Source organism: Fukomys damarensis, unplaced genomic scaffold (genome assembly GCF_012274545.1).
Source record: "Fukomys damarensis isolate Sample0158 unplaced genomic scaffold, DMR_v1.0_HiC HiC_scaffold_17, whole genome shotgun sequence".
Classification (NCBI taxonomy): domain Eukaryota; kingdom Metazoa; phylum Chordata; class Mammalia; order Rodentia; family Bathyergidae; genus Fukomys; species Fukomys damarensis.
In genome coordinates this window covers 4,752,595-4,777,551 of record NW_022900929.1, presented here as the reverse complement: position 1 = coordinate 4,777,551, position 24,957 = coordinate 4,752,595, and the positions used below count along the sequence as shown (strand labels likewise).

Here is a 24,957-nt window from a genome sequence, read left to right as displayed (position 1 = left end):
TGAGGCCAGGGTAGGACGTGTGCCCAGAGGAGATCAAGTCTGTGCTGCCACCAAGGCTCTACCCTAAGATCCTGCCTAGCTGAGCTAATAATGTCCTCTGCCCCTGCTGGGCTTGGAGCACAGGTTACTTCCAGCCAGGGCCAATGCTGGGGACACAGAGAGGTCCACTGAGGACAAGCCATAGCACCTGTGAGGTGGCATTGGGATGACGCATGTCTGCCGGGGCCTGCAGTCTGGAGCCCAAGCTGTCACAGTGTGTCCTGCCCTGTTCCCTGCCTCCATTACCCCCGCTCTGGACAGGGCCTGGGAAGCTGAGGCAGTGTCTCAGCTGTACTGCAGCTATGCCATCCTCAGTGACCTGGGAGGGGAGAGCAGGTTCTAGGGAGCCTGGTGTGGGTTCCTGTACAGGGGTCTGCATCACCTTCCCTCTCCCTTCCCCTCCCAGGCCCCACCCTGAGTTGCTTCCACTGGCCCAGAGGTGTCCAGGCCTGTGCCCGCCTGCAGCAGCTCCTGGAGTGGGCGAGGAGCGCCGGCCTGGGGGCGGCCGGGGAGCGCTTCTTCCGGAAGCTGTCCTGCACCCTGCACCTGCTGGCCACCCCCAGCGCCCAGCTTGTACAGGTGGGGGCATCACAGCTGCATGGGAGGGGTAGGGCTGCATGGTTGCACCTTGGGCTTAGAAACTAGGTCAAGGGTGGCAGGAAAACCTTGCTTTCTAGGCCCAGAAAACTCAGTTACCTTGAAAGCTTGCAGAATGGTCCCTACTTGCATTAGGCAGGGTAATGGCCTCAGAAGTATCTGCCCAGTCCTTGTGACAGTCACTGGGCATGGGAAAGAAGACTCTGCAGATGTGATATGATTAGGAATCTTAAGAGGAAGCGGCCCTGTGTCATGCAGGTGGGCTCACGCTAATCACGCAGGTCCATAGAATGGGCCAGAGATGGAGAGTAGGAGAAGAGGGACTTGGTCCCAGTGGCTAGCTCTGCAGATAGCAGGGCTGGGAGTGCAGGGGCCCAGCTGGCAGCCAACATAGAAACGTGACTTCAGCCACAGGAAGGAATCCATAAGGGTAGGAAGTGTATCTTCCCCCTGAGCCCAAGGACACACTTTGCTGCAGACACCTTGATTTCCACTAGTGAGACTGCTGGCCTTGGGAGCCACAGGCCTGTGAGGTCACACACCCAAGGCTCTAACCACAGGTGTGTGGGCATCTGTTCCAGTGACAGGAAATCAAGACACATCTTGTCCTTTCCCCTGCCACTCACCAGCCACCATCCCTGAAAATGTCACAGATTATAATGGAAATCCAACTGAGGGCTTTTTCTTCCTGCCTGGAAAACACCGTTCAAGCTCTAGGCTGCCAGTGGCACCCACAGAGCAGCTCATGATGATGGCTGCTCTCTGAGCTGTACTGAGTGCACAGTGTGGCACTGTGCCTGAGGAGACTGGCACAGCCAGCTTAGCAGGGAGAGTAAGCCCTGCTGACTGAGGACTGGGACCCATGACATCTTGCCTGCACGCCCTGTCAGTGTGCACAGTGGCCACTGCTCATTGTGAGCCTGCAGAGTGCTGCAGGCCTCACTTCCTTGTCTCACAAAGTCCTTGCAGATTCTGCCAGCAGGCAGCCTTGTGACCCCATCAGGACAGTGTCACAGTGCTGAGGAGATTAGGATTTATGCACAGGAGCCCTCAAAGCATAGGCACCAGGCTCCCTGTTGGAGCTGAGCCCTGCCAGGCCTGGCATACTCACCCCTCTGCATCAGGGTGGTCAAGCTACAAAGATGCAGAACCCTGTGGGCCAAAGGTAAAGCAATGCTCAGTAGAAAACAAAGTGAGGACACCTGATCAGGAAGCAAGAAAGCAGTCTACAGAGAGCAGAAGGGAGGAGATGATAAACAAGAGCAAAAGTCAGGGAAACAGCAGGATTGTGGTAGAGGAAAGCAATAAAACCATGAGTTGGTACTTTAAAATCTTTAATAAAGAAATGGGAGAAGGGCCAGGGATTTAGCTCAGTGGCACAGCGCCTGCCTAGTAAGCACTAGGTCCTGAGTTCAATCCCTGGTACCAAGAAAAAAAAAAAAAAGAAAGAAAGAAAAGTGGGATAAAACATACACTGCTAGTATTAGTTGAAAAAGAAGACACCACTCAGTCTACATTAAAAATTAGTAGGAAGAGAATATTGTAATTACTGTAATGTTTATGCTGATAAATTTGACAGTTTAGATCAATTGAACAAATAAGGAAATGAGTATTAATTAAACCTAATACAAGAGGAAATAAAAATTGGAGTAGTCCTATGCATTAAGGAGATTGACTATTTTTTTTAAAAACTACTCTTCTATAGCTGGTCATGGTAGGGCACACCCCTAGTCCCCAGCTGCTCTGAAGGCTGAGGCAGGAGGATCTCAAGTTCCAGCCCAGCCCACTGGGCAACCCAGCAACTCAGTGAGACCTTGTCTGGACACAAAAAGAGGGCTGGGGATGTGGCTCAGTGTGAAGGCTGCCAAAAAATAAAAATAAAGGTAAATAAAAACAAGTTTTAGCTTGAGGATGCTATGGCTTCTGGCCATAGCTGAGTACCCCTGACAGATTATTCAAGGAGAGGAAACTCTATTACCAAATTATCCTCATAAAAATAAAGGCAAGTCATAAATAATAATGAGTCTGTGAATAAGAAAATGATGGAGATTGTTGGGAATTAAAACTGAAGCCAGAAGGGAAAGCTCAAAGGCACAGCTGGAAGATAAAGCCAAGGAAATAACAAGAGCAGAGCAGAAAGGCAAGGAACTCACAACATCAAAAAGATCCCTCCAAGGATCCCTGAACCAGCCTGAGGGTGAGGGTGAGGGCTGGCGGACTTGGCAGGAATGTGCATTCCTGGGGTCGGCCGTACAAGACTCAGGACAGTACCTGCAGTGTAGGTGTGTGATGACCATCGCCCAGGCCTCTGCATGTTAGAGGGAAAAGTAGGCAAGAGTCAAACAGAAAGAGGAAGAAAGGACAGCAAACTGAAGGAGCAGTCAGGAAGCCACATCGAACAGGAGCATCCAGACAGCAACCTGAGCGGTGAGGAGGCAGCTCGGGGACTGCCCCACACCGGGGTTAGGGAGGGACCTGATCTAGACAGCATCACTAGTAGCTTGCAGAGCAGGGTGGAAGTGAGATGACCCAGAGAGGAGCCACCTGAGCTGGAGTCCACAAGCCAAGGAGCCACCCCCTGAATCCCCAGTGCCCACCATGGTTCATCCGCCAGGACAGGAGAACGTCCAAGTCCCAGCACATGGGTGGCAGTGCCCGATCTGCACCTTGTCGTGAGGCCGGAGGGCCTGCCCCGGCAGTGAGGGGGACAAACAGCAGGAGGAATGGGCCCTAGAAAGGAAAGGAGGAGCCCAGCTGGAGACCAGAGAAGGGGTCTCACAGCAACTGCTTATTAGCAGAAAGACTGGAGACGTAGCTCAGTGTGCAGGTCCTGGGTTCAATCCCCAGTACGACAAAATAAAAGGAAAAAGGCTATCCTTACCATGAGATCAAAAAGTCAAAGTCAGTCCCACTTCAGACCTGTCTGCCTGTCATGTGCATCTCCAGCCCACTTGATTTCTTACACATGGTGTGAGATAGGGGTCAGATTTCATACCCCCAAACTCCTAGTGCCTAGCTTGTGATGAGAGTGTGTGAGGTGGCAACTGTGGTGCTATCCCCTGGTTGACCTCATACAAACCCTAGGGCTGTGTGTTCTCTGGGGAGCCCTGCCCTGTGCCTGACCTTCCTGGGAGGGCTGTGCTGGGCACTCTGTGCACCTGGAGGCCTCTGACCCAGCTCCTCCTCTCCTCCAGATGAGCTGGGCCACTCTGCGGGCCACATTCCCTGCCCTGAGCCCCGCACAGCTGCACCGGCTGCTGACCCAGTACCAGCTGGCCTCGGCCATGGGCCCTATGAGCGCCTGGGAGCCTGGAGCCCAGGACTGTCCCGATGCCTTCCAGTCAGGTGAGGCTGCTGGGGGCAGGCGGCAGGGGGCTAAGGACTGGGTGGAACCATCGTCCCTGGGGGTGGCTATGCAGCCACAGGTACCTGCTTCTCAGAGTTGGGAGTGTATACCTCCTGCCCCACAAGACCATGCCCCAGCTCCCAGCCCCAGCTCGGGTCCGAGGTCCCCCTTCTCCTCATGGAGCCTTGGGCTGGGGTCTCTGCAGTTGCTCACAGACAGACACATGTGCATGTTTATTTACAGATTACACACACACCTCCTCCATGGGCACCATGCACAGTGCAGCACATAAACAAATCACGTATAGGGGGTGGGAGATGCTTGTCCACCCCTACCTACTGGGTGATTATTAAGGATGGAGAAGGGCCAAGAGTGGGGCTGGGGTGGTTACCAGGCAGGATCCCATCTCCTATGGCCTGAATGGGCCAGGCCTAGAGCTCAGCCTGTTGGCCCAGGCCCCACATGCCGAGTGGGGGCCCGAGCTTCATGAGCCAGTCACACACCCTTACTCCTTCCATCACAGAACATGTCCTGGAGTCCTATGAAAAGCCCCCACCCATTGTCCTGCCCAGCGAGGGCTTCCAGGTGGACCTGGAGGGCGACTGCCCCCATGACAGCGTCTATCAGCACCTGCTCTACATCCGCCACTTCCTGTGGGGCCTTCATAGCCCAGCCAGTCCTGGCCTTGGAACCACACAGCCAGCCAGCCTTGAGGTAAGGGCCAGAGGCTGGGGCAGGGAGTCAGGGCCCATCTCTGTCATGTGGCATAGAGTGGAGACAAGCATAGGGCTACCTGGGCCTGGAGACGCAGCCAGCAGGAGTGACCTCAGCCCAAGGCTACAGACAGCGGAACACCCCCTGGGTCCTCCCACAGTTTGTATGGTGCAGATTAGCAGATATCCTTTGCCTGGTAGCCCTGGGACCCTGTCTCTTCCTGAGAGGCACTATGCCCATCTGGCCCACCCTCCTCTTGGTCTGACCCTCTGCTTCTCTCCCCCCACCCCAGGGCCTGTACCACACCATCCCCGAGGGGCACCCAGAGGGCCAGGGCTGCCCCCTGGCTACCAGGGACCCCAGCGGAGGAGCCCTCGAAGCTGCCCCTGCACATTCCATTCCTGGTGCTGGGGCTCCTGGGGCACAGGAGCCCCCAGGGGGACGGCAGCCCAGCCGAGGAGGCCACAGGGGCTCCCAGGCAGGGCTCCTGCATACTGACTCCTCCTGCCTGCTCACGCCTCCAGGCACCCCACTGGGCCTAGAGCCTGGGGGCCCCAGCTGGCCTGAGCCTGGTGGCGCCTGTGGAAAGATGCTCCCTGAAGGGCAGAGGAATGGGCTGGACCCCCTGGGTGCAATTCTAGAAGGTGAGGTCCATCGCCGTGCATGCCCAACCCCTCAGACCCCATCTTGGGTCCTAGGTGTCTGGAACCTACCCCCATTGCTGAGGACAGTGGGGTTCAGAGCAGGAGGTAAGGGAGGCCACACCCCTGGGTACTCAAGGTGACCAAGGGACTGAGTGGCCTCTGCACCAGGTAGAGGTGGGTCTCGCAGATCCACCAGATATGTGCTGGGAGGCCAGAAAGCTGGAAGGAGGCAGAGGTAGGCACTACTAGACCTAAGCGCCTGTGAACGGATGCCTCTGTATGTATCCATAGGTAGGCCCAAGCTCAGCACAGGGTCTTCCATGCTCAGGCTGAGTTTGGGGGTCCCGAGCACTGGGATCCCCTGGCAGAGCCCGGCTGGGGCAGCTGCCCGCACAGGTGTGCTCCAGAGCAGGCCTTGGCTCTGCCCTGACCAGGGATCCGATGGGCATGAGCACATCAGAGAGAGAAGGCCAGGCCTGTGGCCCTCGGGGTGGGCATGGCTGGGTTGCAGACAGGGTCTGGTCAGTGTGGGGCCCACAGGAAGGATGAACTCGGAGCCACATGGAAGGTGTTGAGGGAGGAGGAAGGGACAGAAGTAAAGAGGCCTGGGAGGCTCTGCTGGAATACACAGGAGCACAGGAGGCCGCTGTCCTGGCACAGCTGTGGGGCAGGGTGAGGTTCCCCTTGCAGGCATATTGTGTGTGGCCAACAGATAGACACGACCGATACAACAGTTGCTCCCATATTCTGCCCTCCTGTATCCTGACTTCCTGGGGTGGGCACTGTTTTCTAGCCCTGTGGGTCCCTCATACCCCTGGACCCCTCCTTGCCCACCTAGGAGACACAGTGGCCCCCGTGGACGAGTCTCCTGTGGACCCCTCAAGTGGCAGCTCCAGCACTGAGGACTTCTGCTACATCTTCTCTGTGGAGCTGGAGCGAGGCCCCTTGGGGCTGGGCATGGGCCTCATCGATGGCATGGTGAGCGGTCCAGGCCTCCCCTGCCCACCCCAAAGCCTTGGGTTACCATTGCCTCTCCTGTCCAATCTGGTCACAGCTTGTGTGGTCAGGTGGCTGTGGCCATGGCCTGGCCAGGGGAAGGAATGTGGAGGAGGCTGTGGCTGTGGGACATCCTTCTGGGCCTATAGCTGCCCCATTGCTTGCCTAGCCTTCAAGATCTGTCCCAACCTCTGGGGACAATGCTGGGCCCAGTTCTTGCTCAACACCAAACATCCATACTGAATATACAGTCCACACTGGACTTGGGGCCTGCAGGTGCTGAGGGAGGGGCTGCAGGTTCTTGATGGGACGCCAGGTATCAGCGTCTTCTGCTTCACTCCAGCACACGCCCCTGGGCTCCCCTGGGCTCTACATCCAGACCCTGGTTCCGGGAAGCCCTGCAGCAACCGATGGGCGGCTGTCTCTGGGAGATCGAATCCTGGAGGTGAACAGCATCAGCCTGATAGGTGTCAACTACATGAGGTACCACTGCCTCCTCCCCTCCTGACCTTCCCAGGGACTCTCGGGCAGGAGGGCGGGGCTCACCCTGTCCCGCACAGTCCCTCAGCAGCTGCATGGAGGCCAGGGCCTCCCTACCACCCTCTCCCCTTGGTTGGTTTCAGAGCCGTGGATCTGATCCGACACGGGGGCAAGAAGATGCGATTTTTGGTTGCCAAGTCTGATGTGGAAACAGCCAAGAAAATCCGCTACCACACGCCCCTTCCCTAGGCGGGGCTGCAGAATACATCCCTACCCCAGCACCTTGGTCTGCTAGGTGCCCCGGTTCCTTCAAACTATGATCCAGTGAGTTCCTGTTTGGTGGCCTCAGCAGGACCCGCCTGTTCATAATGTACATCTAAGTGTATATTTTATTTATATGACAGATGACACTAAGTAGTAATGTTTCCTACAGAGTTTTTATGTCTAAAGACTTTAACAGAGAAGTATAGATTCAATAAACTATCTTTCCTGTTGTCCTGAGGGCAGTGGTGGACTCAGCCATTTGCACCCAGCATATCTGTGGCCCTGCACAGCCATCCCTCCCTGCCAGCATGATAGGAACCCTGGGTGGTCCCGTCCCCTCCCTGCCGACCACACCTCTCTTGCAGCTACAAGGGCAGAGCCACCAAGCAGGACAGTTCCACCTTCTCATGGCCTTGCTCAGCATGGCACGTACCCAGAGCATAGAAGGCTGAGCTGCAGTGTCCTGAGGACCACGCTGTCCTGTGCCCTCACCCTTCTCTCTGATCACCAAAACCAGCGGCTTGGCCCTAACACCAGGCACTTAATCTGTGGCTGTCATCTACCTGGTCACTGTCCCTTCACCCTGGCAGGCTGCCAGCTTCTTCCACCCACCAGCTGATGGTGCAGGGCCAGGGCAGGGCCCTGTTGGCATCATGGGGAGAGCAGGGCTGGCACACCTTTAAGCTTGGCTAGAGTACAGACTAGGACACACTGGGCATCTTGAGCAGGTTCCACAGCTCTGTGGCCTGGGTATGGGGACCTCTGTGTCTTCCTCACTGTGCAGAGCTGGTGGCCAAGAACAGAGACCCTGGGGACAGGGAGTAGTGGTGAAAAGGGGATCTCCCGGAGGGTGCAGCGCCCTGAAGCAGTGGTGGTGGGGGGACCCCAGTTGCAGCCTCATTAGCTCTGTGCTGCCCCCTACTGAACCCTGCAGGGAGGTACAGTGCGTCTGCCCTAGGCCCTTTGCCAGTGCTGCCACCTCTTGCAAGCTTCAGCCCTCCACTCGGCTTGAACTAGTGGCTCCTGACCAGCTGCCTAAAGTACTGGGTAAAGTATATTTTTAAAAAATCATTTTAGCCGGGGATTTAGCTCAGCGGTTTGGTGGCCTGCCTTGTAAGTGCAAGGACCTGAGTTCAATCCCCAGTACCAAAAAAAAAAAAAAATCATTTTAAATGCATGGTTGGCCCTTAGAGAAAGAGAAACCTTAGAGGCCAAAACTGAAATGAGGGTCCAAGTTCAGAGAGGCTGCGCACCTTACGGTGGCAGATTGCTGGACCCAGTCCTTCACTACTCTGCTTTGGTGACAGTGGCCTGGCATGTAGAGGAGGCAAAGTCCTAACCAATCCCAAGCTAGCAGGCAGACTTTATTGGGGGACCCCAGTTACTCCGGAGCTCCTGGATGGCTGGACAAAGGGCAAGGGAATAGACGACCATGTAGAGCTTATGTGCCAGGCCCTTTGAGTGCACATGGGCATCAGCCTGTGTAACTCCAGAGTTTGCAGATGAGGGGACCAAAGAGCCTGATTTTATAAAGCAGCCAGCCAGTGCCATAGTGCTCTGGGGTAGGTCAACGGACCAAGCATTAAAGCCAAAGCCTTTATCCCCACTCAGTCCTGCACAGCTGGTGCTGCAGTTGTGGTCGACTGCAGCTGGCAGTGAGCTCTCCTGCCTCCTTGATCCCATGGGCCAGCAATGGCCTGGTCTTATAACAGCACATGTGCAGGGGCCAGGCTGAGCCAGAAGCACGTTCTTGTCTTCTGTCACCTTTCAAAGCCCTGCTGGCCAAACAAGTCATACAGCCAGTCTCAAATTCTCAAGTGGCTAAGTACATGCCATCAGTCCTCAAACCACAGCCAGCTGTGCATCTGTGATGCTTTTCTAGATGAAAGACTACTTAAGAGGCTGAGGCAGGAGGATTGCAAGTTCAAGGCCAGCCTGGGCAACTAAGAAAGACTCTTGTCTCTAAAAACAAAAGGGGCTATGGGTGTAGCTTAGTGTAGGTCCTGGGTTCAATCCAAATGATCAGATAAAGATTAATTTGGATGGATGAAAAGATTAATGAACTAGAAGAGGATGTTGAAATTCTTTATGATGCAGTATGGAAAGTTTCCCAGAAAACTTGAAAATAAAAGTTGAGAGATACAGAACAAGAAGGTGCAACTTACATTAGTTAGGGTTCTGAAAGGAGACAGAAAAAAGGGGAGGAGCAGTATTTAAAAAGATAATGGCTAAGATTTCCAGGATTGATAAGTGGCCCAAATCCTCAAGTTCAGGATGATCAGTGAATGCCAGAATCAGTCAAATGAATACACACTTAAGGGCATTATGGTGACTACAGAACCCAGAGACAGAGGCGATCGATTGGACAGCTACAAAGAGCAGGACAGCGCTCCGGAAGAGACCTCTCGGCAGGACGCCAGCCTTCGGAGCAGAGGTGGGGCTGGTGAGCAGGATGGTCTCTTCAGAGGGCCAGGAAAAATCAGTCCAGCCTTTGAAGAATAAGGAGAAGTTTAAAATATTTTTCAGACAAGCAGAAGAGAGAATTTGCTACTCAGAGACCAAAGAGATGTGCAAAACTTGTACTTTAAGGGGGAAAAGTATGTCTGATAGAAGGTCTGAGTTGCAGGAGCAGTGGTAAGCAAAGGGATGTAAGGAAATACTAAACCACTCGTAAAGCAACAGTAGCTCTGACGGGAGGATCTAAGTGGAAAGGAAGCATGGCAGTTCAGGTCACTAATTGCATGTGAACCAGAAGGGGTTGTGATGGAAGGGAAAATGTGAGGTTCTTCCATCGTCTTAGGGGACACTAATGATACTGATTAGCTTAGACTTTCTTTGTAAATGGGTGCTGACATCTCAAGTGTAGCCGCTGAAAGACTTTTAGGAAGACTTCAATTTTCAAACTAAGGGGAAACATGATACAGTAAGAAAAACAAAAACCCAAAGCTGAAAGGGAGAAAACCCCTCAAAAAACACAAGTAGAGGGCCAGGATTTAGCTCAGTGGTGCTGGGCATGTCTTGCAAGTGCAAGGCCCTTGGTGTGATCCCCAGTACTGAAGGAAAAAAATATCAAAAAAATAAATAGAAAAGTAGCACTAAATAAGATAGCGGACATTTATCTAAAATTGAATCATACCATATGTAAATGGACTCTAATGTTAAAAGATGAATTGCCAAACTAGATAAAATTCTACATAATATGAGATAAAAGTAAAATGTAAGAATCTATAAAAGGTAAAAGGATGGACGAAGATACATCAGATGTACAAAGTAATTAAAAGCTCAGTTCACCAGGAAGATGAAAATTCTATTCAGCATTAGAAAACAAAAAACAAACACGAACCAAAACAACAGAAACAGAGCAGGCCATTCATTGAGGGTCATGATGAATTCAGTTTCATGCAGGAGTACGACGAAACCGGAACCTCTAGAAATGAAAACTATGCTTATTGAAATCTGGCAGCAGTTTTATTGGCACACAAGTCACACACCATATAATCTGCCACGTTAAATTTAACAGTTCCGTGGTTAGTATATAAGCTGTCCCTTCACTACAGTCCCATCACTGAAATTTTAGGAATCAGTGAAGTGTTAATTTGGCAGTTAGGTTCAGAAGGAGAGAGGATTAGTGAATTGGTAAAAAAAGAAAACAGGCCTCAATGATTTAGCCAGAATTAAAACCATAAATAAAAACATGGAAAAATTGAGACATGAAGTAAGAACATTATTTCAGAGTATTTTTTTTAATCCCAGCATTAAAAATCACTAATGTCTCTTTTTGATAGGGAAATCTAACAAACCAGATACCCAATCTTCAACATTCCAAGTTTTCACTTTAAGAACTCAGATTTTTCTCAATGGCATTCATTTCCTAGTAGATACTGGCCAAACAGATGGATTCCAAATACGACACTGATGTGCTTATCCTTGAGATTTGCGCTGATGGTAGAAAATCAATGGTGGGTAGCACCAGACTGTCCACCCCCGCACAGGTTCACTTGATGTGTTCTTGCTGAAACAGCGAAAAGTACCTGCTTAAAATAGAAGTCGCGGCTTCCCAGAGCAGGGAGCCGGCCCTAGGGGCCAGGTGTAGAGGCTTTGGACTGTGAGCTGAAGCTCTCACATTTGAACAGACACCACTTTCATTTCAGTGTCCAGCACTCGCATGAACGACCTGACACTGGTACTGAAAGAATGAACAGTCAGCAGTGCGTGTACCCCCGCCCACACCCGCAAGCCAGAGGCCCAGGTGGTCTCGCCTCGAGGCAGGTGAGGCCAGGAAGCATCTGGGGACTTGTGGGCATCCCCGCCCCAGCTCTGACAGCACGCCTCCAGACCCCGTGTGCACGTGTGTCTACAGGGATGTGCTGTTGTTAAGTCCGCATGCTCTGCACGCTAGGTCACCCAACTCTGCATGCACACAAGACAAGACACGCTCGACCAAGAAGCCCCGCTGGGGTAGTGAGCTGGGTCAGGACTTCGCAGACCGGTCAGGGACAGGTTAGCTTTCCTGGAGCGTGCACCTGGCCGGGACGCAGGCACGGGCAATCGGGATCCGGACTCCCGGAGACCACGAGCACGGGGTGGGGGCAGGGGGCAGAACGACAGCCTCACTGTAGACTCTACCAGCAGCCTTACCTGACCTTCACTGGGGTGTAGCGCCACAGGGGCGGGGCACGACAGAGGCTCGCGGGCGATGGCGCCATCTAGTGGCCGAGTTGTCCAGACACTGAGGGTTGCCTGGGCAGGGTCGGCAAAGACTGCACAAGTAGCTGGAGAGAAATGTTGCTTGGCGTGGCAACATCCGTGCTGAACAGTCAGTCAGCACCTGCAGTTTACACTGCCAAGGCCTGGCTGGGCTCTCCCCACCTCCACACCACTGGGCAGAAGTCGTTACCCGGGAGACTCCCTCTGCCTCTCTTCCCCACCCAATGGATGGGTTATTTCTGCATCAGGGATGCTGGCATCCCAGATGTTCTGGAGGTTGGGGCAGGAGGACTGAGACCTCAACCTGGGCCATTAGCTGAGAACTGTCTCACTATAAACAACAGCACGCCTGTAACACCAGCACTCTTGGAAGCTGACGCAGGAGGAACCAAAGTTCCAGCCCCGTGTGGGCAACTTAGTGATTTGTCAAGACCCCGTCTCAAAGAATGGGCTGGGGCTGCATTCTGGCCCCTATTCGTGGTGTGGGAAGGACAAACCATGCCTTGCCTGCCCTGCCTGGCTCTGCCATGTGCTGGGCTCCCTGGCTCTCCCCACGATGCAGGCGAAGAGGGGAGACTTGACATCACACAAGCATTCTGAAGGTTTATTTTTGCTGCATCTCTCCTTGCCCCAGAACAGGGAACAGCAGGACATTGATCAGCTTCCACCGAGCCTGAGAAAAGGCCAAGACCGCCCACAGCTGCTCCACAGTGCAGCTCGGCTGTGGGGACAGGGTTAAAAGACAAAGCCCAGAAAGCTGGAAAGAGGCCAGGCTGAGGCATCGCTGCGGGCCAGGTCCACTCTCCCTTCCACTGCTCTCTTATCATCAAAGCCGCTGGCTGGGACCTAACACCAGGCTTGCAGGCCCAGCCCTTCACTGAGGGCTGCAGTCAACCTGTCGATGTCCACTGGGTCACGGCCCTTTCACCCTGGCAGGAGGCTGGCCTCTCTCTCCACCAGCCGGCTGACCGTGCGCAGGGCCAGAGGCAGGGCTGTGTTGGTGTCACGGTGATAGCGGGGTCGGCACACCTCTGCACTTGGTGAGAGCACAAACTGGGCCACGCTGGGCATCCTGAGCAGGCTCCGCAGCTCTGTGGCACGTGTGCGGATGGCTTCCGCGTCCTCCTCACTGTACACAGAGCTGGTGGCTGCATTCTGGCCCAGGGTCCTCATCTTTGACAGGAACAGAGAGACCCTGGGGATGGGGAGATGGGGGAATCCCAGCCCATCAGCTCACAATACCCCTCATACAGAAAGGCATCTGTGATAAGGTGCAGACCCTCAAAGCAACTGGCTAGGCCTAGCTTCAGCTTGGTACCCACCGCCCACTGGTGAGCCCAGCTCTTGGCGCCCATTCTGCTGTGTCTGGCCACGACCCTTGTGCTGCTGAGGCCACGTCACGATATAGGCAAAGGGAAGACCTCAGAAGCTTCCCCATGGAAAGCGGGGCTCCCTCTCCCTGCTCCCTGCCTGGGTACCTGGGGATGAGATCCTGGCTCCGCGAGGCCAGCTTGGTCAGCGTGGTCATGAGTACTGTGACAACCTGGGGTGGGCACCGGGGCAGGTCGGCTGAGGGACGGGACTGGGTGACTTCAAAGAGCAGGGCCTCCAGGGCCTCAAAGAACTTGTTGATCAGCTCCACGGTGCATCGCCGGTCATAGGTCACTGACAGGTACTCGCCGATGGCCCACACCTAAGTCAGGAGGGGATCAGTGTGCTCAGGTCCTGCTCCGTGGGAGGCAGGAGGGGCTGGTGCCACTTACCACACAGGTGAACATGCCCGCCCTGCTCTGGATGCTGCTCACGCTGCCCACAAGCTCCAAGAGCTCCCGTGCCAGCTCCAGCACCAGAGATGGCTTCTGCTTGCAAAGGGCCAGGAACTGGGAGCTCAGCACCCTGCCGAGAGGGCACCATGCATGCTCTGAGAGTCTGAGAGCCGAAGCGGGGTACAGACTGATGCTCATCTCAATGGCCCCCAGCCTGAGGAGGCTGCTACCTCACTGGGGACAAGGCTGAGCTGTGTTGTCCTCAGTCCTAGGTTGGGAACAGGGAGAGGACAAGCCTGTGTGGCTCTGGCCTTTAGGACAGAGAGGTCAGGAGCATATGGAAAGGGGCCTGAGCTAGCCTGGAGGGCAGGTTTCAGGCAGGCAAAGACGAGAGGACATTTTGCACTGAGGAGAGGGTTGGGGCCTGGGGCCAGGATGACTGGCGTGGGGGTGGGAGGGGGCGATGCTGAGGGTACCTGCCTGCATTGGGCTGCAGGTGGCAAGGACCCACCTGTGCACATGGGCCTGGTACTGTGGGACCTGGTAAAGGGCACTGCTTCTCTCCAGGACCAGCAGTGCCAGCTGGTTGGTCAGGCTCCCGCTGGCAACCTGGTGGTCAAGGGCAAGAAAAAGACTCAGTCCACCTAGCCACAAAAGTCACTTTCTGCAGCCCTCAGGGAGATGAGGCCACCATGGGGTAAGCGAGTGGCTGAGGATAGAAAAGTCATCCAGCTCCTCAGGCACTCCCTCTGGAGCTCAGGAGAAAGGAAGTCCCATGTCTCTTCTGTAGCGCCCCCTTTGTGGCTCCGTAAGCCAGGGCACAGTATGGCTGGGCCAAAGATGGCTGTGGCTCCACTGAGGCTCAGCCCACCTCCCTGGTTGTGGCCTGTGGCCTCATGGGGGCGTGGGAAGTTCCCCAGTGCAGCCAGGCAGGAACCACAGGGCCACAGGAACATGGAGTGCCAGGGACCCACTCCCGTGCTGTGAGCTTGTGTCCCCTGTCCTGGGGATGAGGCTGTGGTGTGAGGCCTTTCCTCATCTCCCTGATCCTCAGGCAGCCAGAGTGTGCGGCAAGACTGGCCTTTTACAGAGGTTAAGGGCAGTGCCATGGGCCAAGCTCTGGGCCAGACCCCTTGGCTGCGTGAGACCCTCCGCTCACCTGGGTTACAGAGGAGAAGAAGGCCTGGAGCAGGGTCGGCACCGCCTGGGCGCACTGGGCCACCCGGGCACAGCTGGTCATGGGCTGCAGCAGCTGGTAGAGTGGCACTAGCCTAGGAACACAGACAGTCACTGAGTGTCCTCCTGCTCACTCCACCTGTGATCTCGCAGCCACCAGGAGAGGAGGGGATGGACACCATGGCTATTAGAGGTCTCCCTTACCAGCACTGCTCACTTGCACTGGGGACCACATGCTTGTAAGGGGCTCAGTGGAGCCCAGGGGACAGGTGGGTGTGAGCTGCACACTGAGAGCGGGGCCACATGCTACTCCCACCCTCCAACTTCCTGGGTGTCCTCATTTCTCCCTCTGCAAAGTTCTGTGCAGGCTCTGAGGTCTGCAGGGCGGGTGCCAGCACTGCACACACGCTCTTCACCCTGCAGACCAGTAACAGGACCAAAGTTCCTCCCGGGACTGGACTGGGACAGTCCTGAGCACCCAGACCTCAGCAAGTTCCACACTGGTGATGGTGGCCTGGCTCAGTCACCCCTGTGTTGCTAGCCCCAGGGCCTTGACCTCTCTGTGGAGCCGCTGGCCTTGGTGCGCAGCAGGTGCTGGAAGAGTGGCTGGAACTGCGGGTCCCGGAAGGCCTCCAGGAAGCCAGGGGTCCTGAGGGAGGTGTCCCAGAGCGGCCTTTCAGATGGCATCTGTGATGACCTGGGGGGAACAGAGGTCCAGAGCCCACTGGGATGCAGCTTCTGACATATGGCCCAGAGGCACCCACTGCTCGGGGTTGTCACTGTGATGTCAGTTCTCAGCTAGGGAGGACCTCTGGCAGGGTTGTAGACAGGCGCAGGGCACAGCTGTCCCGGGAGTGGTGGATGGCTCAGATGTGGGCTCTGCCTCGGGCAGCTCTGCGGGCCACACACACAGCGGCAGCAGCCCACCTGAGGTGTAGGTCCAGGGCGGCCGTCAGGCAGGGCAGATCCAGCAGGGAGTGCAGCATTTCCACGGCTGTGCCAGCGTCCACCAGGGCAGGGAAGAGAGCCACAAACTCAGCCGTGAGGGGTGGGCTGTTCCACGCCAGGAGCTGTGGCAACAGTGTGGCAGCTCAGAGCCCGACCACTTCCACTGCTTCTCCACTGTTTTATTTGCACAAAACTTTGGCAACCCGGTGCTACCCAACCAGTAATTTCTTATTTTTTCTTTAGGAAAAGGACTAGGACACATGATCAAAAATAAGGTGAATGTCAAATACATTTTTAAAAATTATAATAAAGAAGCATTGCTATTAATCCCTCTTAAAATCTTCTCCCCACTTCAGACACACTGATCCCATCATGCTTGCCACTTTCAGAAGCACTCTGGGAATCCTCTTTTGTGTCTGAAGTCGCACTGTTGAGGCTGCCTTGATCCTGACTTTTCAACATGAACCTTTCACAGTCATTGTGACTTCAGGGAAGGGCCAAACATCTGCACCAGCCAGGTCTCGTGACCAAGGTGGCTGAGGACGCACCGTGATGTTTGTACGAACCTGCCTTTCCTCTGGAGGGGCACTTGGCAGCGGCTTTCACCGCGTATTTGACCACCCATCACAAAGACACTCAGAAAAGAGGACTTTCAGAACTGCTTCCAGGGGCAAGAGCCACGGAATGTGTCTCTGAAGTGAGAGGAAGCTTGGAGGGGGATACACGGCAATGTGTCTTTAATAACTTTTTTCTAAATTTCAACATTCATCGTGTACATGGATCACCCTCTGTATAACTCCAAGTGGGTTTACGAGTCATACGTGGACAAACAGGACAGACGGCACGGAGGGCTGAACTTGGCGGGCAGGCCTTCCCTGACAGCCGCCCTACACAACCTTCGCTAGGTGGCGCTCTGGGTCGGGTGGAGCGCCTTCGGTGCCCCACTCATGGCCCGGCTCCCTGCATCCCGCCCACCCCAGCCCCAGAGGGCAACCATGCGCACCTTAAAGAGGTTAGGAAAGCTCAGCTTCAGAAGGCCAAGGAGGTGAAGGTCGAACAGGGGAAAGTTGTCCCGGCAGAACCGGACGACCTCGAAGGCCAGCACAGGTCTGTAGAAGAGCTCAGATGGGAGCCTGGTGAAGAGGTCCTGGTAGATGGCTTCTGAGTCCACGGCAGCTGCCGCCCCTGAAAGGCAGGTCAGAGCTGCAGGCTGGAAACCCCCTTTTTTTTCAGTACTACAGACTGAACCCTGGTCTCTGCACTGAACTACATCCCAGCTTTTTTATTTTTTGAGACAGGGTCTTCCTAAGTCACTAAGTTGCCCAGGCTGGTCCTGAACTTAAGATCCTCCTGCTTCAGCCTCCCAGTTTGTTGAGATTATACGCATGCACCACCATGCCAATGCAGCATGATAATACATCTCTGTTGCTGGTCAAGCCCCCTGGTGTTCTGGTCAGGTCTTCATGGCCATCTGCCTCTAGGACACCTTTAGAAATGCCCCAGACAGGAAAATCTAGTAGAGCTGGACTTAGCCACAGTTCCCTCCAAGCATGAACCTGAGAGACATGCTAAGGAAGCTGTTTGTTTCTCTATGTTTGGGTTTCATTGGCGAAAGGCACAGCGAGGAGCGTTCTCACTCTGACATCAAGTTGACCATGCTTTGTTTTGCTGTTTGATGGAAGTGTGAAGGTAACATACTACAGCACTGGAAATGACCCTTAACTGCAGTGGGGGGTGCCCCTTGGTTTCCTGATGACTGGACCTGCCCCCTGCGCCAGGCTCACCGTGGTTGAGGAAGAACTGGGCAAGTGGCAGCAGTGCCCGCTCACTGCCCGGGTCCTGGCCTAGCTGCCCGCGCAGAGCCTTGAGGCAGGAGAGGCTGCGGTACAGGAAGGAGGGGTCCTGCCGGCACAGCACATCCAGCACCCGCACGGCTTCCACCAGGCACTGTGGGGAGGGGGCCGGCATCAGGGTGCTCAGTGCTCCCCTGTCCCTGCCACCCTGCCCCGGGCCACTTACCGCTTTCTGGAGGTCAGAGTCCCCCTTCCTCAGGGCTCCTGGAGTAGGAAGAAGTCAGCTCCTGAACAGCCCCATGAGAAGGTGGCCTGTTCTGGAAGCTGGAGGTAGGGACAGGGAGAGGCCAGGTGGAGAGGACATGGGATGGGGCCGGGCCCAGGAGATGTGGGAAGGGTACAGGCAGGGCCTGCTGCCGGGGTCATCCTGAGAAACACGAAGGCCCCATCCTAAACTAGCTACTGGGAACTCTGTCTACCTCAGAGTGGGAGCTAAACAAGGTCCGCTGCCCAGGTCCCCACCTTGTGGGACAGATCTGGGACACAATACATGGATGCCAGCATGGGCACTTACGCCGGTTACTCTGCTCAATGAGGCGCTTGCAGTACTCAAAGGCCACTTCCCTTAGACGCTCCTGAGGGAGCAGCTGGCGGCCAGCAGAGGCAGCAGAGAGCACGGAGAGGGTGGAGCCCTCCAGCTCAGACTTGTCCTCTGCAGGAGAAGAGGGGCTCAGCAGGTAGCCACCCTTAGCCAGTCCCAGGGGAACTGGACATGCTGCAGCCAGGTTCCCAGACAGCACAGGTCCTGGGGCCTGCCCACCGCGCTTGGCAGCTTTCACTGCACTGGGAACCAAAGTCCTAATCCCCCAGAAGTCCATGGGGCCTGGGTTGCCAGTGGCTTTTTCTATAAATCAAGTTTGCAGCTGAGAAGGCACTTGGTGAGGCTGTCTGAACACCACACATATACATCTTGCACAAATGCCCCTCTGTGTCTGCCACAGAGGGTCACCAGTATGACCCGTCTAAAGAGGCTTCAGCCTCGGACTGAGGCTCAGCCCAGGTGGCCAGAGATGCAGGGCTGAGCATCAGCCTCCCCAGGTCACCATCCCCTTGTGCCACCCCACAGGGACCAGCACTCTATCCTGGGGACACCTGCTTCCCACCCTCTGACCCGTCGCACCTGTGTCTGGGATGCCTGGGCCCTCAGGGCCACTGAGCAGCAGCCATGCCTGCAGCATGGAGAAGGCCTGCATGTTCAGCCACTGGTCCTCTGTGAAGTGCTGGCCTGTGGACAGCACCGTGAAGAAGTCCGAGGCCACTGCTCCGTCCACCTCGGTGATGGGGCCTGGCTGCAGGAGGAGGGAGGCGGGGCTGCAGGCTCACCAGCTCCTCGGCAGGGTAGGGGGACCCCGCTCCAGTGTGACCGAGGGGTGGGAGCCCAGAGACCTGCTCCTCCCGCCTTGTCCAGTCCCTCCTGGATCCAGGAGGCTGGGGCCACCCCAGGACAAGGAGACACAACACATCAGATGCATGTCTTGCTTCCCTGCAGGCCATGAATGTCAACCACAGACAACCGCAGGGCCACACAGCAATGAGGGACCTTGCTGGCACCAGATGGAAGGCTGGGAGGGGTCAATGCGAACCCACTGGGTGAGGCTGGCACAGGGCTACCCAGGGGAAGGAGGTCTGGAAGTAGCCTGACTCACCTGCCTCGCCCTGGGTGTGGAGAAGAAGCCCCCCGAGTGCGGGATGCCCTGCTGGATACGGGCATAGCGCAGCCAGTCTACTAGCCTCTTGTTGAGCAGGGTGGTCTGGTCTGTGGGGACGAGCGGAGGCGGGGGGTCCCATTGAGGGGAGCAGTTAGACCCCACAGACTCCCAAGCCCCGCAAAGCAAGCCGAGTCCTGAAGAACCCCACACCCAAGGTGTTCCCTGGACACAACCTGACCAGACCACCTGCCCCTCCCAGGGAACATCGGCAGGAAGGAGCTGGGAAGGCGACCCCACACTGGGAAGGGCCCTGGTACCTTCCTGGAGGGTCTCCGGGGCCAGGCCCATGACCTTGGACAGGACGGGCAGGAGGGGCCTGAGACTGGGCCCCTCGGGTTGCCGGCTCTCCAGGACGGTGAAGACGTGCCGGCCCACGCTTCTGACCTCCTCTCTTCTGTCGCCCTGCAGAGCGAACACGAGGTAAATGCCAAGGCACTGACTAGCTCAAGCACCAGAGCGAGGCCCCTGCCTTGCAAGTCTGCAGAAAACTCCCCGAGGAACACTGGTCCCTGGCGCTCCCCTTACAGGAAGACGCCCTGTGGGCTTCAGGACTGAAGGTTCAGCACCCTTTAGCACCCTTGGCAATGACCAGGCCTGTGAGCGAGCTCTGCTCTGTCTGACTGTCCCTCTTCTTCCAGGGCACCTGTTCACGAGAGCGGTCACACACACGTGCTCATGGCAGGCACGTTGGCACAGAGGGTCTAACTGCGACCGTGCAATGCCCTGCAGTCAGTGCAGGGGCAGAGCCTCTTGGCTCCCTGCACCGAACCTTCACATCACTGGCTGCATTCTTAAAGCGAGCAGGTGAAAGGGAACATTAGTGACGGGGAAGAGGTCAAACCCACGTGTGTTTACGGCCCCCAGCAGCACGAGGGAGCCATACACAGCAGCCCCGAGAGCCACAATGTTAATCTGGCTGTGGGTTCTGAATGTTGCTTTCCACTCAGGAAAATGAATTCCCTGAGGGAAAGGGGCTGATTCCAGGCTAGAGCAGGAAGTGAAAGAGAAGGCTGGGTCATTTGGCACCAGCAGTGAGACAGCGGCCACAGCACTGCTAGGTCACTTACGGACTCGGCCATGTGGTCCGCAGAGGCGCAGGGGTCCAGCATGGACAGCACAGCAGTAGTGAGGGTCACAGCAGCACGGAGCCCCCAACGTGAGCCATCTGACGCTCATCCTGACACTAAGTCCAAAGTAGCTGCGGCTACTCAGAGCACTGCAGGGTGGAACCGAGACTCCACCTCCATCGTGTGCTCTGCCAAGAGCCCCAGGAGCAAGGCAGCAAAGAAGCTGCTCCTACACAGGCCGTCCGGCCCACATGCTGCTGTGGTGCTCAGGGTACGGTCTGCAGAAGCTGCCTGCGGTAGGAATGGTGAAACTTCCCAGCTTTGAAGTGACCAAGCTCCTCTGGTGAGGACAGAGGGACAGGAGACCCCACCTGAGGCCATCAGCTTGGTCCAGACTGGGGACTACAGCAAACAGGCCTGGTCTCTTCCATAAGCAGCTGCTGGAAGGTGTACTGTCTGAGGCAAAGGCAGTGAAGCAGACTAAAGAGTGCTAGGCCTGCACATGTTCCCAAATGACAAAGCGAGGACAGCAGAGGGACAGAGTGGGTGTCCCCTACACCGCCCTCTGCCATCACAGCTATGAAGGCGGCCATGGAAGGACCTGAGGCTACTGGGCAGTACTGTGGGCAGCCTTGTGGTCACAAAACGGCAAGGCTGCTCTGGTCCTTCTGGCTATGCCTGCTGAGGGGTCAGGCGTGGTGTGGACAGGCCCTTCAGAGCAGGCCCGAGCTCGCTGCTGAGGGCATCTCCTCTCAACGAAATCCTTGTCTGGTCCCTGTCAAAGCAGCATGGCAGTTGTCTGGGACCGCTAGAAAGCAGACCATGGCCACTGCCCCCTTAGCCTCACCAGCACCACCACTGAGTATGTCTATGAATGTCGCAGCCCAAACCCCACAGCCTGCCCCAGCCTTCAGCAGAGTCCAAGGAGGTGGGGAGGGAGCAGGCAGGTGCAGGCTGTTCTAGAATCAGCTGAGCACTGGGGGCCCATACAACTGTGTTACCTGGGCCAAGAGCACAGACGCTACCAGGCTCAGCTGACGGGGGCTCTGGATGTGATCACAGGACAGGGTCAGGCTGTTGGAGGGTGACATCTCTCTCAGGATAGCAGCACAGAGGACTTGGACCTGCTCAGAGCATGTGGGCAAGGACAGAGTGGCTTGCAGCAGGTCCACACACGTCTTCTCCAGCCTGGAAGGTGAGACCCAGGTGGGCCACAGGTCATGACTGTGTCAGGGAGGCCAGCCTGGGCTCATGGGGCAGAGGGACAGAACATTTCCCTGTGAGGACCCTGGGTATGAGTTTAAGTAAACAGAGGCTCAGATGCCTCTGCCCAGGACTGGCCCTGCACTCACCTGCGGGTGTACTTGGTGGCTGAGACGATGAGGAAGAGTCTTTGCAGGGCATCCACGGTGGCTGGTCCCAGGTCCTCCTGCAGCAGCTTGCTGACTCGAGAGCAGAACCTCTGCAGCTCCTCATCCTGAATCTCCCTGAGCAAGAAAAGGGTGTCAGCAGCTAGCCAGCATCTGACCAGGGACCTAGCTACTTCCGGCGGGCAGGGGGAACGACTAACCTAGCAGAGTGTGGGGTGTATAGGGCCACTGTTACCCCAGCCAAGGACACCTTGAGGTCAGTTCAAGGAGCACCGGGACTGAAACCTATCACTCCTACTTCACTACAATCCTTGTGGAGATGCACCCATTCCAGTTCTGTTTTTCTAGCAGAACTAAAACTTTTTAGTAGTCTCACTCAGGCACGGCATGGTGGTGCACACCTGTAATCCCAGCACTCAGAAGGCTGAGGCAGGAGGAATGCTGGGAGTTTGAGACCAGCCTGTGCTACATAGTGAGTTCAAAGCCATCCTGAACTACCTAGTGAGATCCTGAACTACCTAGTGAGACCCTGTCTCAAAACATTAGAAAACAAATAAAAAAGGAGTATCACTCAAAAGAAAAATTTATCCAACTTGCTTTTCAAAAAAGGCTTCAATGAGAATTTTACTTCCAAAAAGCAAGAATACATAAAGCTTATATATTAAAGGGCAAATGTTATAGCAGGTTATATGGTAAGCCTGATATATTCTACCCAATACTTGGTTTAATCTGAAACAGTATCTAGTAAGCACTGAGAAAAGGCACTGACAGTTTCACCACGGAGACCTGTTTTGGGGATTTTATTCCAGGCTAAAAGACACTAAAAGGCACAAAGTGATGGGAGTTACAACACGAGGCGCCTCTGGGGGCTCTCTGAGAAGGGTCACTGTCCCTCTCCACAGGCCCCAACTCCTCAGGCCATGGCTGAAGGCTCCAAAGCATCCTCCTCACATGGCCAATGGGTCCAAGCTCATACTCAAACCATTCTGGGCCCAAAGCTGCTTGAGCTCAGGACCTAGGAACTGAGAGGAGACCTGGAGCCCAGGGTCTGGGGCTGAGGTCCTGGGTGGCTGTTGTGACCCTGCTCCTCCCTGCAGGTGGTCAGGCGCACCTCAGGAATTCCCCACTAGCCCTCATCCCTGCCTGGCCTTCAAGCTGGCCAGTCATATTTAGGCAAAAGAACAGGTATAGGGTGAGAAAGGGGACATGAAAGAGGACAAGGCCAGCTCTTTAACTGGGGTCATGATGTTGAACTCCAAGTGCTAAATGAGACTGAGGAAGAAGCAACCAACTGGCTTGGCCAACCGTAATTCTCACTCCCGGTACGGACATACCCTGCGCCCCAGCATAACCCTTTCCATGTGCGCTCCAGACACCAGGAATCCCAACCGCAGCTGCCCTGGCCTGCCTGGCTCAAGCCACACTCCTGCTGACCCTCACAGGGCTCTCTCAGCTGGGACGCTCCCTCCTAGGGATCCTCTGCGGGAATAAGGCAGGTCGGGACCTTGCTGCGCAGCACCTTCATTTATTACTAGTCACTGTTTCCAATTCCCTTCTCCACCCTCACTTCCCACACCTCAAAAACATTCAAAAGAAAACTGAAATTTCCCCTCTCAAACCTGACCTAAAAAGCCAGGCGTGGTGGCTCATGCCTTTAATCCCAGCACTCAGGAAGCTGAGGCAGGAAGATCACTGTGAGTTTGAGACCAGCCAGCCTGGGCTACATAGTGAGTTCCAGGTCAGTCTCAACTACATAGTGAGACCCTGTCTCAAAAAACAAAACAAAACCTGACCTACTTCTGCTATTCTTTTTTTTTTTTTGCTGTTCCAGGGATCAATCTCAGGACCTTGCACTTACAAGGCAGGTGTGGTGCCAGTGAGCTAAATCCCCAGCAGTTACCGTGCCACCAGAAATCACAGTTTAAAGTCTACCATGGAAACTAGATCCTAATAGGTTAATTGCCAGTCCAAACCCTATCCAAGACAATGTGAGCTGGGAATGGTGTTTTGCGGGCTTTGGTCTCCTACCAGCATTCTGGGCTGAGCAGGTCGCATTAGGAGTGGGATGCATGTCTTTCGTTTAACGTGCACATCAATATGGTACCGACAGCTAATAAAGACAGTGGGCACTGTGCTGGGAGGAAGAGGAGAGCGAGCATGGGGCGCTTCCACCAAAAGCTCCCTAAGAGCTGGGGATTTAGCTCAGTGGTTCTGCCGTCTGCCTCCTGCCTCCCAAGCGCAAGGTCCTGAGTTTGATCCCCGGTACCAAAACAAAAACACAAACAAAACTCCCTAAGAAATTCTCAGAGGTTATTTTGACCAGAAGTTTGTCCTGGTCAAAGACGTTTGCCCCGGGACCTTGCTCACTGCAACCTTTGAGACCTCGGCCACGCTAGTCTTTCCCACCAGCTGGTCCAACTCTCAAGGCTTGCTGGTTCATTTGCTCTTTGTTTACCAAAGGCTTGAGGTTCCAGCAGCATTTCCCGCCTTAAACAAGTAGCATCTAATCGGCCTCTTTGGAAGGAGCCACAGACTAGTTACTGAAGAGTCCAGAGGGGGCCTGGGACCAGGGAGCAGTCGCTTTACGTGACATCCCTCTCAGGCCCCGAAGCCCCAGGTCGGGGTCGAGCTCTGGGCCAGCTCCCTCTGCTCTGGACTTCCGGTCGCTCCTCCGGCAACGCTGCTCAGCTGTCGCCTCCCTCGACCCTAACCCGCCGGGCCAGCAGCCACCTCGTGCCACCCCGTTTCGTGGAGCGGGTCAGTCGATCCCCGCACCCGGCCAGGGGAAGAGCACCTGCCGCGCACCTGGCTTGGTGAAGCAGGCTGTCCTCGCCCGCCGAGAACATCTCCCCACTACGCAGACGCCAAACCCAGAGCCAGGTTCGCCACTGAGCCCGTCGGCTTCCAGGATCGCCGCACGAGCTGCATCACGTGAGTGGGGCGTGTCTCGGCGAAGGGTCTTTGGCGTGGAGCATTTTGGGGCGGGACCGGAAGCGCTCGTTTGTGGTTGGTCCTGGCAAACTCCCGGGTGTTCCCGGAACCTTGCTTCCAGAGGACTTCTTCACGCCGGAACAATTTGCGGAGGCTCCTGGCGCGGGAGGTGTCTTGAATCCGAGGGGACCCGTCCCCTTTGCCCCGTTCCGGTTTCTGTTTCACGAGTGTGTGACCGCTGTGCGGAGTATGGCCTGACCATTTTCTCAGGCGGCTAAAGGCAATTAGTGTATATTTTTAAACTGTTGTTTTTGGGGTGGATCTGAGGTCTGACGCTAAGGCCATCTGAC

General features: G+C 55.6%; 2 protein-coding genes across 10 annotated transcripts in view; one reads left to right on the top strand and one right to left on the bottom strand.

Moving 5' to 3' along the window:
• LOC104875337 (monocyte to macrophage differentiation factor 2) overlaps positions 1-7,328 on the top strand; it is a 116,960-nt gene extending 109,632 nt beyond the window's left edge. For 7 of the 8 annotated variants that reach the window (XM_019210463.2, XM_019210464.2, XM_019210466.2 and 4 more), the window contains 7 exons: positions 446-618; positions 3,831-3,981; positions 4,506-4,696; positions 4,989-5,340; positions 6,179-6,318; positions 6,680-6,819; positions 6,960-7,328. In XM_019210463.2, the coding sequence (XP_019066008.1) occupies positions 446-618; positions 3,831-3,981; positions 4,506-4,696; positions 4,989-5,340; positions 6,179-6,318; positions 6,680-6,819; positions 6,960-7,065 (1,253 nt within the window). In that variant the 3' untranslated portion in view covers positions 7,066-7,328. The remainder of the gene's footprint in view (positions 1-445; positions 619-3,830; positions 3,982-4,505; positions 4,697-4,988; positions 5,341-6,178; positions 6,319-6,679; positions 6,820-6,959) is intronic. The other variant, XM_019210467.2, reaches the window with a different exon arrangement.
• A 5,049-nt stretch (positions 7,329-12,377) lies between these two features.
• Positions 12,378-24,627, bottom strand: Ap5z1 (adaptor related protein complex 5 subunit zeta 1). Of its 2 annotated transcripts, XM_010642822.3 has the most exons (17): positions 24,482-24,627; positions 21,659-21,793; positions 21,308-21,494; positions 19,497-19,641; positions 19,177-19,286; positions 18,651-18,819; positions 18,045-18,182; positions 17,697-17,734; positions 17,462-17,624; positions 16,681-16,862; positions 15,657-15,799; positions 15,286-15,426; positions 14,713-14,824; positions 14,065-14,162; positions 13,551-13,683; positions 13,266-13,480; positions 12,378-12,982 (listed from the first exon to the last, which is right to left on the bottom strand). In XM_010642822.3, the coding sequence occupies exons 1-17, from the start codon at positions 24,520-24,522 to the stop codon at positions 12,712-12,714; spliced, it is 2,421 nt and encodes an 806-aa protein (XP_010641124.1). In that variant the 5' UTR covers positions 24,523-24,627; the 3' UTR covers positions 12,378-12,711. The 2 variants fall into 2 exon arrangements, with proteins under 2 accessions (XP_010641124.1, XP_010641125.1); XM_010642823.3 differs by lacking the exons at positions 21,659-21,793; positions 24,482-24,627 and adding an exon at positions 20,307-20,455 and having other exon boundaries at positions 21,308-21,365.
• Between the last annotated feature and the right edge of the window lie 330 nt (positions 24,628-24,957).